General features: G+C 65.8%; 1 protein-coding gene across 1 annotated transcript; it reads left to right on the forward strand.

Annotated features, from left to right (window-relative positions):
• The first annotated feature begins 375 nt into the window (after positions 1 to 375).
• On the forward strand, positions 376 to 11,570 carry AIRE (autoimmune regulator). Its single transcript, XM_027585933.1, has 14 exons — positions 376 to 621; positions 1,060 to 1,234; positions 1,494 to 1,649; positions 2,021 to 2,068; positions 3,533 to 3,646; positions 4,618 to 4,760; positions 4,870 to 4,950; positions 5,739 to 5,854; positions 6,936 to 7,020; positions 7,675 to 7,872; positions 8,357 to 8,475; positions 8,590 to 8,692; positions 10,394 to 10,462; positions 11,490 to 11,570. The coding sequence occupies exons 1-14, from the start codon at positions 376 to 378 to the stop codon at positions 11,568 to 11,570; spliced, it is 1,734 nt and encodes a 577-aa protein (XP_027441734.1).
• The last annotated feature ends 1,311 nt before the right edge of the window (positions 11,571 to 12,881 follow it).

The raw sequence follows: 12,881 nt of genomic DNA on the forward strand, positions 1-12,881 counted from the left end.
CCACCAGGGGCCCTGCCCCAACCAGCCCTGCGGTCGGGGCCTGAGAGCCGGAGCCCTCTCACAGAGGGGCGTGCCCTGGCTCCGAAGCCTCCTTTACAACGAGAGAGACGCCAACGGCTTCCTGGCAGGTGTGGAATTGGGGTGGCTGGGACCTTGCCTTTACTGGACCACAGAGAAGTTTCCACTCCTGCCCCTCCCTCCGGTCCCGATTGGCTCTGGGGGAACACAGGCTTTGCTCTTTCGGGGCCGGGGGAGGGGTCCTGCTATAAGAGAGACTGGGCTCTGGCTGGGCTCAGCCCGGCACAGGTACTCGCCCAGGAGCGCCCGCCCAGGTGCCCGGCAGGGCAGGGGCCGCGCCAGGCCCAGGAGGCGGAGATGGCCCAGACGCTCCACAAGTCCAGCGGCACCCAAAGGCCGCGGGACCCCAGGAGGGCAGAGGGGGCCCCCAGCCCCATGCCCCCAGACCCCGTGAGGGTGGGCGAGGCCCGGGCAGGGGGGGACACCGTGCTGCGCCGCCTCCTGAGGCTGCACCGCACGGAGATCGCCATGGCGGTGGACAGCGCCTTCCCGCTGCTGCATGCGCTGGCCGACCACGACGTGGTGCCCGAGGACAAGTTCCAGGTGGGCCCCAACCCAGGCCCCCAGTGCCCCCCAGCCTTCCCCAAGCTCTGCCGTCCAGCCAGGGGCAATGTCTGGGAGGATGAGCTCCAGATGGACCCTAGCCGCGCCCCTCGAGTGGGGGCCAGGGGGCTGGGATGGGGGCTGCTGGTGTGAAGAGGGGGTGGGGCCCGGTCTCCAGGACACGTTCCTGTCCTCCCCAACACGCCCCCCCCCAGCCCTCCTGAAGCTGCCCTCCAAGCCAGGGGTGTGGTCCCCTAAGGTGAGTTCCAGGGGGGCCTCCCTCGCCCCCAGCACCCCGGGCACCCCCACGCCCACCTCAACCCAAGGGCATGGACACGGTGCCCGGCTCTCCTGCAGCACCCTCTGGGGGCGGTGGCAGGAAGTGGGGGTACTGGGGAGGCAGGAGGCAGGGCCTCCCACTCCCCACTCCTGCTTCAGGAGACTCTGCGTCTGAAGGAGAAGGAAGGCTGCCCGCAGGCCTTCCACGCGCTCCTCTCGTGGCTCCTGACCCAAGACGCGGCTGCCATCCTGGGCTTCTGGAAAGTTCTCTTTAAGGACTACAACCTGGAGAGATACGCCCGGCTGCAGCCCATCCTAGACAGCTTCCCCAAAGGTGGGGAGGGCACTGCGGTGGCGGAGGGCTGGGGGCTGGGGTCCCGTGGGGCTCAGCAACCCCCCCCACCGCTGGGGGCCTGGGGCTGCTGGAGTCAGCCCAGCTGGACGGAAGAGGGAAGGTCAGGGCGTGGTTAGGGGGACCCTGGACATCACCCAGGACCGTCCTGGCTTCTGCATGCCAAAGGGCCGAGGTCTCGCCCACCTTGCCAAGGTGTGGGTTCTGCTCTTGAGGCTCGGCCGCCGCTTGCACCCTGCAGATGTGGACCTCAGCCAGCCCCGGAAGGGGAGGAAGCCCCCGCCGGGCCCCAAGGCCCCAGTGCCGCTGCCCAGACCCCCCACCAAGAGGAAGGCCCTGGAGGAGCCAAGAGCCACCCCGCCGGCGGCACTGTCTCCACGGGGCACCTCCAGCCCAGGTACCTAGTTTGAGGAGCTAGTCAGCCACAGATTGCCCTGGGGAGCCCGACAGCCCCTGAGCACACCCTCCCCCCGACCACGGGCTCTGGAGCACCAGCCGCCTGGCCCGGAGCCAGCCTGGCAGGGGCTGCGGAGGTCCCCTCTGGATGCTCGGATGGATGAGCCTAGCTGTCCCTTGTCCCAGGGCCCCAGGAAGCAGGCAGGTGGGTGTTACGTCCTTTTACGGGTGTGGACACCAGAGCACGGTAAAGCGAAAGGACCCCGGGGGACTTGGGGAGGCCACAGCCAGTGTTCTCCTGCCCCCACCCTTGGCCGCTGGCTTTGGCCCCAGCGCGGAGACCAGGGCCAGGCTGGTGCGCTCCCCCTGCAGGCCCCGAAGCGAAGGCCAAGCCGGCCCAGAAGCCTCCTGCCGGGAACGGTGAGCCAGGCCCCCAGGCCTCCCGCTCCTGGGCCGGGGTCAAGGGATCAAGAGCCTCGGCGGGTGCTGCCCTCCAAGGGCCTGTCCTGGGGGCGGGACCATGCTGGCCTGGTGTCTCCCCCCAAAGCCTCGGCTGGACGGACGCACTGGGGGCAAGGGGGGGCGTCTCGGTCACCCCACGTGTGCCGGGTCCACGTCCCTGTCCTACAGGCCTGGCTCAGACTGTGCTTCTGCCAGAGTCCTGCTCGGTCCGTCAGCTGGATGACGCCGGGCCCCCGTCCGTCCCCTCCTTGCCCCAGCCCGGGGGACCCCAGAGACCTGTGGTTGCCTGACCTTTGGGCGGCAGCCCCGAGCTCTGCCTCCTTCCCAGCACAGCCCAGGGCCGGGGCCGGGGGCCCTGTTCATCCCTGCCCGCCGTGTGCAGTGAGCTCCCACGCCGCATCCGCACGCACACACCACGCACACACACCACACGCACGTGCACAACACACACACACACCACACGCATGCACACACAACACACACACACCAGACGCACACATACACCATACACACAGTGTGCATCCCACACCACACGCACACACACACCACATGCACACACACCACACACACCACACACACACCACACACACCACACACACACCACATACACACCACACACACACACACACACCACACATACAGACACACCATACACACAAACACCACACGCACACACACACCACACACACACAGTGCGCACCCCACACCACACACACACACACCACACACACACCACACGCACACACACCACACGCACACACACCACACGCACACACACCACACACACACAGTGCGCATCCCACACCACACACACACACACACCACACACACACAGTGCGCATCCCACACCACACACACACACACACACCACACGCACACACACACCACACACACACACACCACACGCACACACACCACACACACACAGTGCGCATCCCACACCACACACACACACACACCACACGCACACACACCACACACACACACAGTGCGCATCCCACACCACACACACACACACACCACACGCACACACACCACACACACACAGTGCGCATCCCACACCACACACACACACACACACACACCATACACACACACACCACACGCACACACACACCACACACACACCACACGCACACACACACACCACATACACACACACACACACACACCACATACACACACCACACACACACCCCACGTGCACACATATGCATACCAGACGTACCCATGGCCCCTCTCCGCAGTTACACATGGGCTGTCTGTCTGTGATGGAGGGGCTGGGCCCCCTCCGAGGCCTGCCCTGGGCAGAAGGAAAGAAAGATTCCACAGCCCAGGCACCTCTCGCTCCCCACTGCCTGCAGGAAAGAGGTGGTCCTCTTTCCAGTTGATGACCCCCTCATCTGGGGCTCCCTTTCCCAGGAATTCAGACCATGTCCACTTCGGTCCAGAGAGCCGTGACGGTGTCGTCTGGGGATGTCCCAGGAGCCTGTGGGGCAGTGGAGGGGATTCTCATCCAGCAGGTGTTTGAGTCAGGTAGAGGGCACCACCAGAGGGGCCGCGAGGGGGGACTCAGGCCCCCGGATCCACGTCCATCCTTTGCACCTGGCAGCCGCAGCGCAGGTGGGACCGTGGCTCTGCTGCCTCTGGAGGGGCAGGATGGGCACCGAGGGCTCCCCTCAGGGGTGGGGGACTCCTGGACTTCTGTAGGGCAGGCGGTCCAGGGCCACATCCTGGGTCGCCTCTGTGCGCTCAGAGGGGCCCCTTAGAGTCTTGGGCTCACCCCCCACCCCCAGGAGGTTCTCCAGCAGGACAGCCTTCTAGCACCTGCCCCGCCCCCACACCACCTCCCTCCCTTCCCTCTGGGCTGGGCACCTGCCGGCAGGGATGCCAAGGACAGCCAGGGCCCACGCTGGCCCTTGGGGCCAATGCAGGCCCTGGTCTCACCCCCCAGGGAGGGCCCTGAGGACCCCGCAGTAGTTCGCTGTGGCAGTTATAACGAATGGCCACAAACTGGGCAGCTTAGAACAACAGGAGTTCCAAAATCAAGGTGTTGGCAGGGCCTTGCTCCCTCCGGAGGCTCGAGGCTGGTTGCTGGCAGGCCTTGTGCCCGGCCCCATCACTGCAGCCTCTGCCTCCAAGTCACAGGGTCTCCTCCCTGTGTCTGTCTGTGTCCTCTCTGCTCTTCTTGGGGACACCGTCATTGGACCCAGTGTCCCTCGGGAGCCCATCTTAACTAATCCCACCTATAAAGACCCTACTCCCCAGTAAGTCTGCACTCTGAGATTCCAGGTGGATGCAAATTTGGTGGACACGCTTCACCCAGTACAGTCCCCGCAGAAGACCCCTCCTGTGCCCAGGACCCTGGTCGCAGAGCTGAGCGGGGCTGAGTGCAGTGGGGGAGAAGCAGGAGAAAGCTGCAGAGCGCCCAGCCTCTGCACCCGCCTACCCACGGCGCCCAGGCCAGGAGTGCAGCTGAGCGGGGACCAGTCAGCCTCTCCTCCCAGGTGGCTCCAAGAAGTGCCTCCAGGTTGGGGGGGAGTTTTATGCTCCCAGCAAGTTCGAAGACCCCAGTGGGGGGAAGAACAAGACCCGGAGCAGCAGCCTGAAGACCCTGGTCCGACCCAAGGGGACCCAGGCTTCTGTCCCTGTAAGCACCGCCCTTGACACCCCTCGCCCAGCGCCCACAGAGCTCATCTGGGACCGGGCCTGCATGAGGGGGCTCCTCACTCTGATGACCCCCCTCTCCCCCGCAGCAGGGTGCAGGTGAGCTGAGAACAGGCCAGCAGGGCAGGGTGCAGGCCCCTCCTGCCCTCCCCAGCGAGCCCCAGCTGCACCAGGTAATGCCCGGACCACGAGTGGAACTCCTCCCTCCCCACCATCCCAAGGGCGGCCTTCTGCCGCTCTGCCCCTCGGCTAGGCCACTCACTCGGGTGAGGAGGACAGAGGCCTGAGCTCCTGTTCACAGAGTAGAGCTTTGGTTTAGTACGATTTTTTCTGATAACACAACTGTAAAAATTCAAATAAGTCAGAGAAAGTGAGTCCTACCAGGCTTTGAACACCACAGGTCTGGTCGAGGCACCAGCTGCCCCTTGTCTCACCAGGGGCCGACGGGTGGGGAGGTGGCCCCTGCTGGGAGCCAGGGAGCTGAGCATCAAGCACATCCTTGGGCTCCGAGAACAAGGCCGAACCCATCCCAGATCTGACCGCCGCGCTCCCATGCCAGGCGCGGACTGGGCCCCAGGCACCCAGGAGTGAGCAGGATCCCTGCCTGCCCCCAAGGGCTCCCCTGATAGCAGGGTCAGGGGGGATTATTACAATGAGCATGCTCGTTGCAGTGCAGGGCTGCCCGGTCTGCTGGGCTTCTGAAGGAGGTGGCACCCCGGAGGGGACTGTGTCACCATCAGGCAGGATGGTGCAGTGGGGCCTAGAGCCTCAGAGATGGAGGGCATCCTGGGGGAGGGCGGCGAGCCGGGGCAGAATTTTAGGCATAGGCCAGCAGGGAGCAGGCAGGGCACCTGGGTGCCCCTGGGGACCGCTGCAGTGGAGCTATTCTGAGGGGCTCTCGGGGAGGGCGCTGCCCCGTCCCGGGATCTTCCAGAGGACGCGTGTGTCTTGCCCGCGTCAGAAGAACGAGGATGAGTGTGCTGTATGCCGGGACGGCGGGGAGCTCATCTGCTGCGACGGCTGCCCCCAGGCCTTCCACCTGGCCTGCCTGTCGCCACCGCTCCGCGACATTCCCAGGTGAGCCACCCAGGCCGCCCCCCCACCTGGCTTCATGGCCACTTCTACCCAGCTGACCCTGAGCACGAGGCGGCCCAGAAGCCTCTCCGTTCCACGGAGGGAAGCGGGGCCCACCTGGGAGGGAGGCCTTGGTCCACATCACTGGGAAGTGGGGCTGGGGCCTGGGGCCTGGCACCCCCCCCTCCCCGTGTGGCCGCACTGCCTCCCTCCAAGCCTGGCCAGCAGGGCCCCAGAGGGCAGAGAAGCAGGATGAAGGCTCCTGGTGAAGAACGGCCATCCTTTCCCATCTCATCACACACCCCCAGCCCAAGCTCCCACGAGCAGCCAGTCCCCCCTCTCCAGGCAAGAAGTCAGGCGGCGTGGGTGCCCGTCCCCGGCAGGGCACGAGGCCTCCAGAGTCTGCCTCCTGGCGCTCCCTTCCCCCGCCCTCCCAGCCCTGCCCTCTCCCACCAGCTCCCGCGGGTCACTGCAGCCATGGGGAAGAGCCTGGGTGGGAGAGGTGAGCCCCCTTCTACTCTGGCCCTTCCCGGCTCCCTGAGTAACCTTGGCTAGGCCGCTTGTCTCTGAGCCCCAGACGCTCGTCACTAAAATGAGAGGGTGCGGCCAGGGTCCTCACTCAGCTCCGGCAATGGGGCTGCCGTCTTCCTTCCCGCCCTTGACCATGTCCCCTTCTGCTAGGCACCACCCCCTTTGTGGAAATGTGGGCCTGGGGGGTATCAACACCCCAGTTCAGAGAGGTCCCACTGACGGGGTGGGGCCCATGAGAGCCACACACAGGCCACTCCAGGTTAGCCGGTGTCCGGGATTCTCGGGGCTCATCAGAGAAGCTCTCAGATGGGACACTGACCAGGCTAGCGAGGGCCACCCCACCGGGCGTAAATGTCCCACTCCCGCTGACTGGCCAAGGCAGCACCTCCACTGTGGCTCGGCCCGCTGTCCTGCCCGGGCCTCAGTTTCCCCATCTGTAAAGGGAAAGGGGTGACTTGGAGGAACCCTCGGGTCTCCCCTGCCCTATGTGTTTGGGAGTCTACTGTCCGTTCTGCTCACCTTGCATGCATCTGGCTGGTGAACACGTGAGCAGCGGGACCTGGAGGTGCTCCAGCTGCCTCCAGGGAAGAGCCCAGCAGGACCTGCCCCGGCCCCAGGAGCCACCTGTGGAGACCCCGGTATGCACAGGTCCCCTGCAGGGCCCTCTGTCCAGCATCCTGGCTGCTCCTGTAGGTCAGACCGGCCCCAGCCCTAGAACCGTGCACCCCCAACCCTGGCCTGGCCTCACCAGCTTGGCCTTCTACACTGGGAAGTGGCCTTTACGATGGCCCCGTTTCTCGGGGCTGACTCGGGGCCTCAGCTCTGTCGGTCCAGCACAGGGGATGCACTTTGGCTACTGAGAACATTCTCTAAAAATGTTTTAAGCATTCCGTTGCAGCAAAGACGTGAGTGGTACAACCCGTGCCCAGGTATATACTGAGTGATCACTGACAGCCTGTGAGGGCCACAGACACCCAGTCTTAAGTGGGGAAAGTCTCAAGGACCTTGCTGAGCCAGGAACTGTACCCAAACCTTTGCAACCCAGTGCGGGGTTCCCCCCACACCAGCCTCTGGGGCTGCCAGGGTCCCCCCACACCAGCCTCTGGGGCTGCCAGGGTCCCCCCACACCAGCCTCTGGGGCTGCCAGGGTCCCCCCACACCAGCCTCTGGGGCTGCCAGGGTCCCCCCACACCAGCCTCTGGGGGTGCCAGGGTCCCGGCGATCACTGACTCCCTGGGTGGTGCCGTGTAGGTCCCCTGTGGCCGCTCCAAGCACTGACCCTCTGGTTCCAGGTCCTTCTGGGACTGAGGTTGGCAGGAGAAGAGGCGAAGGGACTGTCCAGGGAGCCCCCCGCTGCGATAGACGCTGCTGTCCCCTACAAGCACCTGCTGGCCCCACCTTCGGCAACCCCCTTGCCGGTGCTGGACCCCTCAGCCCTGCGGCCCCTGCTGTGTGTGGGCCCTGAGGGGCAGCAGGTGAGGGCTGCGGGAGTTGGGGTGGCTGTCTGTTGGGGGGGCTCAGGGTCTGCGGAGATGGAGCTCTGACGTGCAGGGGCACGCGGGGCAGTAGTCAGATGGGGGGTTGGGGTCAGGGCTGAGGGAGGCCTTTGCCAAGAGCAGCCAGACTGGCCATGGAGAGGGTGGCCCAGGGGCTGGGTGCTGGGAGGAGCGCGCCCAGAACAAGGGCAGAGCGCTGTGAAGAGCTGGGGCAGGGGCAGCAAACTTGCCACCTGATCCTGAAACCCCTCCCCCCCAGGCACCACAATAAGGGGGGATAGCCCATCCCCCACACTCCCGCCTCTCCTGGGGGCGCGGTTCTGGGGTCCCCTTGACCAACTCTAAAAGGGGTCCGGGCCCACCAAGGGGGAGCGAGGTCTCTCAGGGCTGCAGTCCAAAGGTGCCAGGTGTCCCTGAGCTCCCAGGGGCCGGGGTGCGCGCCTCTCCCCGCCGCAGTCACGGCTCTGCTCCCCGCCAGGGCCCGGCGGCCGCGCGGTGCGGCGTGTGCGGGGACGGGACCGACGCGCTGCGGTGCGCACACTGCGCCGCCGCCTTCCACTGGCGCTGCCACTTTCCCGGGGGCACCGCCCGGCCAGGGTGAGTGCGGCGGCTGGGGCGCCGGGCCGGGAAGGGGAGGGACACCGGGGGGGCCGCCCCTCCCCGCCCCCCCCCTCGCCGACACACACCGACACCCTCGTCCGCTGTGCGCAGGGCGGCCCCGCACTGCCGATCCTGCTCCGGAGATGCCGCCCTGGCCCCCGAGGAGGGGGCGCCCCCCCCGAACCCCGCCCGCGCTGCTCCGGGGCCTGCCAAGGTCAGTGCTACCCGGGGAGGCGCGGACCCCGCGGGATTGGGGGGCCAGCACACCTCCAGGTCCACTCCAGGCGCCAGCTTCGCGGGTGTGCACCAATGAACCCCTTGTTCGTTGTTTATACAATACAGTTGTTCAAATAGACTCCTTTTTGATAACATCTGTTTGAAAGGGAAACCCACTAAGCAATAGTGGAATGAGATGCCAGTTGGATGCACCTGTTTCACGATGACCGAGCCCAGCCCCAAGTCCCCCCTCTCCCAGCCCCTGGGGTCACATACCCCCCGGTGGGGTGGGGGTGAGGCGGAAGCAGCCAGGAGACCCCACACCTGGCATGAGCAAGCATACTGGACTGCCCGGTGTGCCCCGGCTCTGTACTGGGCTCCTAGTCCTCCCGCAGTGGCGGGCTGGGCACCCTCTCCGGCCCCATCCTGCAGCCAGCCGGAGCCTTGGGGAGAGCAAGCCGTCTGTGGTCATTCCTCTGCCTTCCTGCTGAGCCGCAGTGGTCCTGGGAACCTGGGGGGCGGGAGTCCTGGGTGCTCCTTCAGGAGCCTGGCTGCCTCCCACAGCAGGGGCCCTCCTGACCATGTCCCTGCCCCCAGGACAACCTCGGAGGGCCCTGGGGGAGGTGATAAGTCCTACCCCCATCTGTGGCCCACCCTCCTTCCCAGCCACACCGCGTACTCCCCCCGAAAACACTGCGTGGGTACCAGGCCGGCCCAGGCCCTGGGGGGCCGAGGCCCTGTCCACAAGGGGGCTCGGTGCAACCCCGTGGCCTGGCCCATATCCGCCTGCCTGCAGTGTGCAGATCGGCCTGGAGGCCTCCCATCATCCCCACCCATCTGCACTGAGTGTGTGCAAGCCCTCTCGGGGGCACCCCTGTCCCCCGCCAGGAGGGGGTCCTGCCCTCCAAAAGATGCCTCATCGACACCTGGGGTCTTTGCTTTTAAAAAGACCTTGTCCTTGTGATGTAAAATGTAATGACCTTGGAGAGTGACTTGTCCCAGCCCCCTTGGCCCCTCCCCTAGCCCCACCTTCCCCAGGGGCAGACTCAAGAATGTGAGTGTGGCCCTGGACCTTCCCCCCCCCCCCTCCCCGGGCCCCTGCACACCCTGGAGGCTGTGCTCCTCCTTCCCGCCCTGGAGCTGCTGCTGCCCCCGGGCCGGTGTTGATGAGCTGAGGCTTGGCTGTTTTGAGCCAGAAACTGGCAGTATCCTGTGTGGTTCACTCCCTGCCCTGGCCCCTTGCCCAGGGGCACCGTGGGCCCTGGCAGCCTTTGGTGGATGGTTGAATGGCTGGCATCGGACCAGGAACTTTCCTCTCTGGGCCTCAGTTTCCCCATCCATGACAGGGTCCCTGCTAGCTGGTTCTCTTAAGTTGCCTGGCTTTCTCCAGAAGGAGGCGTGTAGCATGCGGAGGCCGGCAGCCCCCGGGGGCCTCGGGAAACCAGCTTCCAGCTGCGCCAGGACCCTGGCCGGCAGCCCCGAAGCTCGCTCATGCCCACCCTGCCTGCGCCCACCACCCTGGGAGGAGCCGGGTGTTAGAATTCAGATCCTGGGGCCCTGTGCGGGGCAGCACCGCCACTGCCCGGGCATGAGCCTGTGCCCCCAGGCCCCTGTGGCCTCTGCAGGGAGTCCTGCTTTGTTTTGGCCGTCCCTAGCAGGGGTGCGGAAGTCAGGCTGACCTCCCTTTCCTGGGCTCCAGGCAGGAGACGGTTCTGCTGGTCACGAGCCGGTTCTGCACAGGGATGACCTGGAGTCCCTCCTAAGCGAGGTAATGCATCACCCCTCAGGCCTTCTACCAGCCCATCCTCCTCCAGGCTGGCCTCCAGGCTGGCCTTCCACCAGCCCCTCGTCCTCCAGGCTGGCCTCCAGAGCAGCCGGCACCCAAGCCTTGGGGCGGCTGGGAGATCCCCTGTCTCTGGGTGCGCTGAGTACCACAGGCCCATGCTGGCCCCTCCCTGCACATGCAGGAGCCCCGAGCACACAAAGGAGCCCAAAGGGGGCCCTGAGCCCTTCCTGCGTCTAGCCCTGTCCAGAGGTCCTAAATCCCCTGGGGCCATGGGCTGCAGAACCTCAGCACCAGCACTGCGGAAGCCTGCTGTCCCCGAGGGGTGGGGCGGGCACCCTGGAACCTCTCAGTGGACCACCTTCAGTGGGCCTCTCACGGCCCCCTATCACCCCAGGCCTCTCTGCCCTAAGATGAACAGCCACAGTCACTGGGACGAAAATGGGGCTTTTAGGGATTCCGCCTTCTTTTGACCGGAGGTCAGACTCCTCCAGCCATACCCAGAGCCAGGCAGCCCACATGTGTCCTCCTTGGGGCATGGGGCCCTGCCCTGTGCGGTGGGCTGGGCACAGGGGGGTCCCACACAGTGCAAGTGTCTTTGTGGGGGAGCCCGGACTCCATATCTCTGGCTGGGGCGGCCGCCTGAGACCGCTGGAGAGAGGGGCAGACTCACCAGCCCCTTCTGGTGTGGTCACCCCATTCTGCTGGAATATTGGGCCTTCTCATGACCCCTCCATCCTGTGGGAGCGTCAGGCCCCTGAGCACAGTGAGGGGGAGAGCCCCAGAAGAAGAAGGAGGCAAAACAGCCACAGTGGCCACGCCCTGTGCTTCCAGGCTGCCGAGACGGAGCACTGGATGAGGAGTCCTCCCTCGACTGACATGTCTTGTGGTGCCTCGGGCCTCAGTTTCCCTACCTCTGAATAGGAGGGTGACGCTGGAGGCCAGGGTATACACATCTGTCCCCTGGGGCTCTGGCGGGTCCCCGAGGCCTCTGCTTTGCTGTCTTTTGCAGCATTCCTTTGACGGCATCCTGCAGTGGGCCATCCAGAGCATGTCCCGCCCGCTGGCTGAGGCACCCACCTTCCCCTCCTGATCCAGGATGGCCAGGGTCTGCGGGGCAGCACTGGGGGAGGGGAGGCCCCCGGAGACGCGGCCTCAGCTGAGAGCGGACCCCCTCTCCCATCTCCGAAAATCAACAGATGCCAGTGAGATCCACCTGTGCTCCTGGTGGCCTGCTCTGAGAAGGACCAGCAGGACACACTCCCCACCCCTGGAAGCCAGGCTAGGACCGAGAAAAACAGAAAGGTCCCCGTGTTGTCCACGCTCGGCTTGTCGCGGGCTTGTCTTCGTGGACACACGAGGCATTGCATGTACTCAAATAAAAGCCACTCCTGTGGGGGTTTGACATGCTCTCCAGTGGGGTGTGGGTCCCTGCATTTCCGGTGCCCGAAGTGTGGGCCATGCTGGTGGGAAGGGAGAGGCCCACGCGCAGGAATGGCCCCGAGAAGCGGACGGCGCGCTCCTTTCTCGGCTGGCTCCCCTCCGCCCCCAGTGAGATCCGAGCCTGCGGTCTGGGCCCGCCCACCTCTGCTGCCCCCTTGTGCCCCCACCGCCTCCGTCACCCCCCGCCAGAGCCTCCAGGGCTGAGAGCTTCCTTCCCTCCGTGCTCCACATCCCACACATCTGCCCCAGCGCCACCTCCTTGTTCAGTCAGACATTTATCCAAAACGTGATCTTCCCTATCGTGCATATTTGTCCAGGCACGGGGGTCCGAGAGGGGTATTCCAGCAGGAGGGACAGATCGTGCGCGCAAGAGGCAGGTGACCACTGTGAGGCATGAAGCAGGGCCGGGGCTGGGGCGGGAGGGTGCTGGGGGTGGAGGTGGAGATGGCAGGTGCAGGGACAGACACCAGGTCAGGTGGTCAGAGCGCAGGGGCCTCTGCACGGACAGCGCCACCCCTTACTTTCCTCCCGGGCAGATGCTGGCCCACGGCTGGGGGTCCCGGGCCCCAGGACTCCTGTCTAGGGCACAGCTGTGGGGTCAGTTGCAGTGGAAGGAGACGTCAGGGCAGCCAGAAGCACCCCCCCCGCCGCAGGGACCCTGCGGTGGAATATGCCCGGATGTGGAGGGAGGGAGTGGCCAGAGGCCTTGCTGTGTGTGGGCCGCAGGGCCGGGACACGTGTGCTGACTCGGACGGCGGCTTGCATCCCCACCCCGGGCAGCCCAGGCAGGGAGCAACGTCAGGAACAGGACTCGTGAGGTCTGGCTGGCTCACCCCGCCCCTCTGGATACCTCCAGGGCCCCCTGGTCCACACACGGGCTTCTAGGCAGCCCCTTGGGAATGGGGCAGGGAGGGCGGGCCCACCTAGGACAGCGGTGCTTTAGGGCGGGGCAGGGCGGGGG

The sequence above is a fragment of the Zalophus californianus genome, chromosome 1, assembly GCF_009762305.2.
Source record: "Zalophus californianus isolate mZalCal1 chromosome 1, mZalCal1.pri.v2, whole genome shotgun sequence".
In the NCBI taxonomy this organism is placed as follows: Eukaryota; Metazoa; Chordata; class Mammalia; order Carnivora; family Otariidae; genus Zalophus; species Zalophus californianus.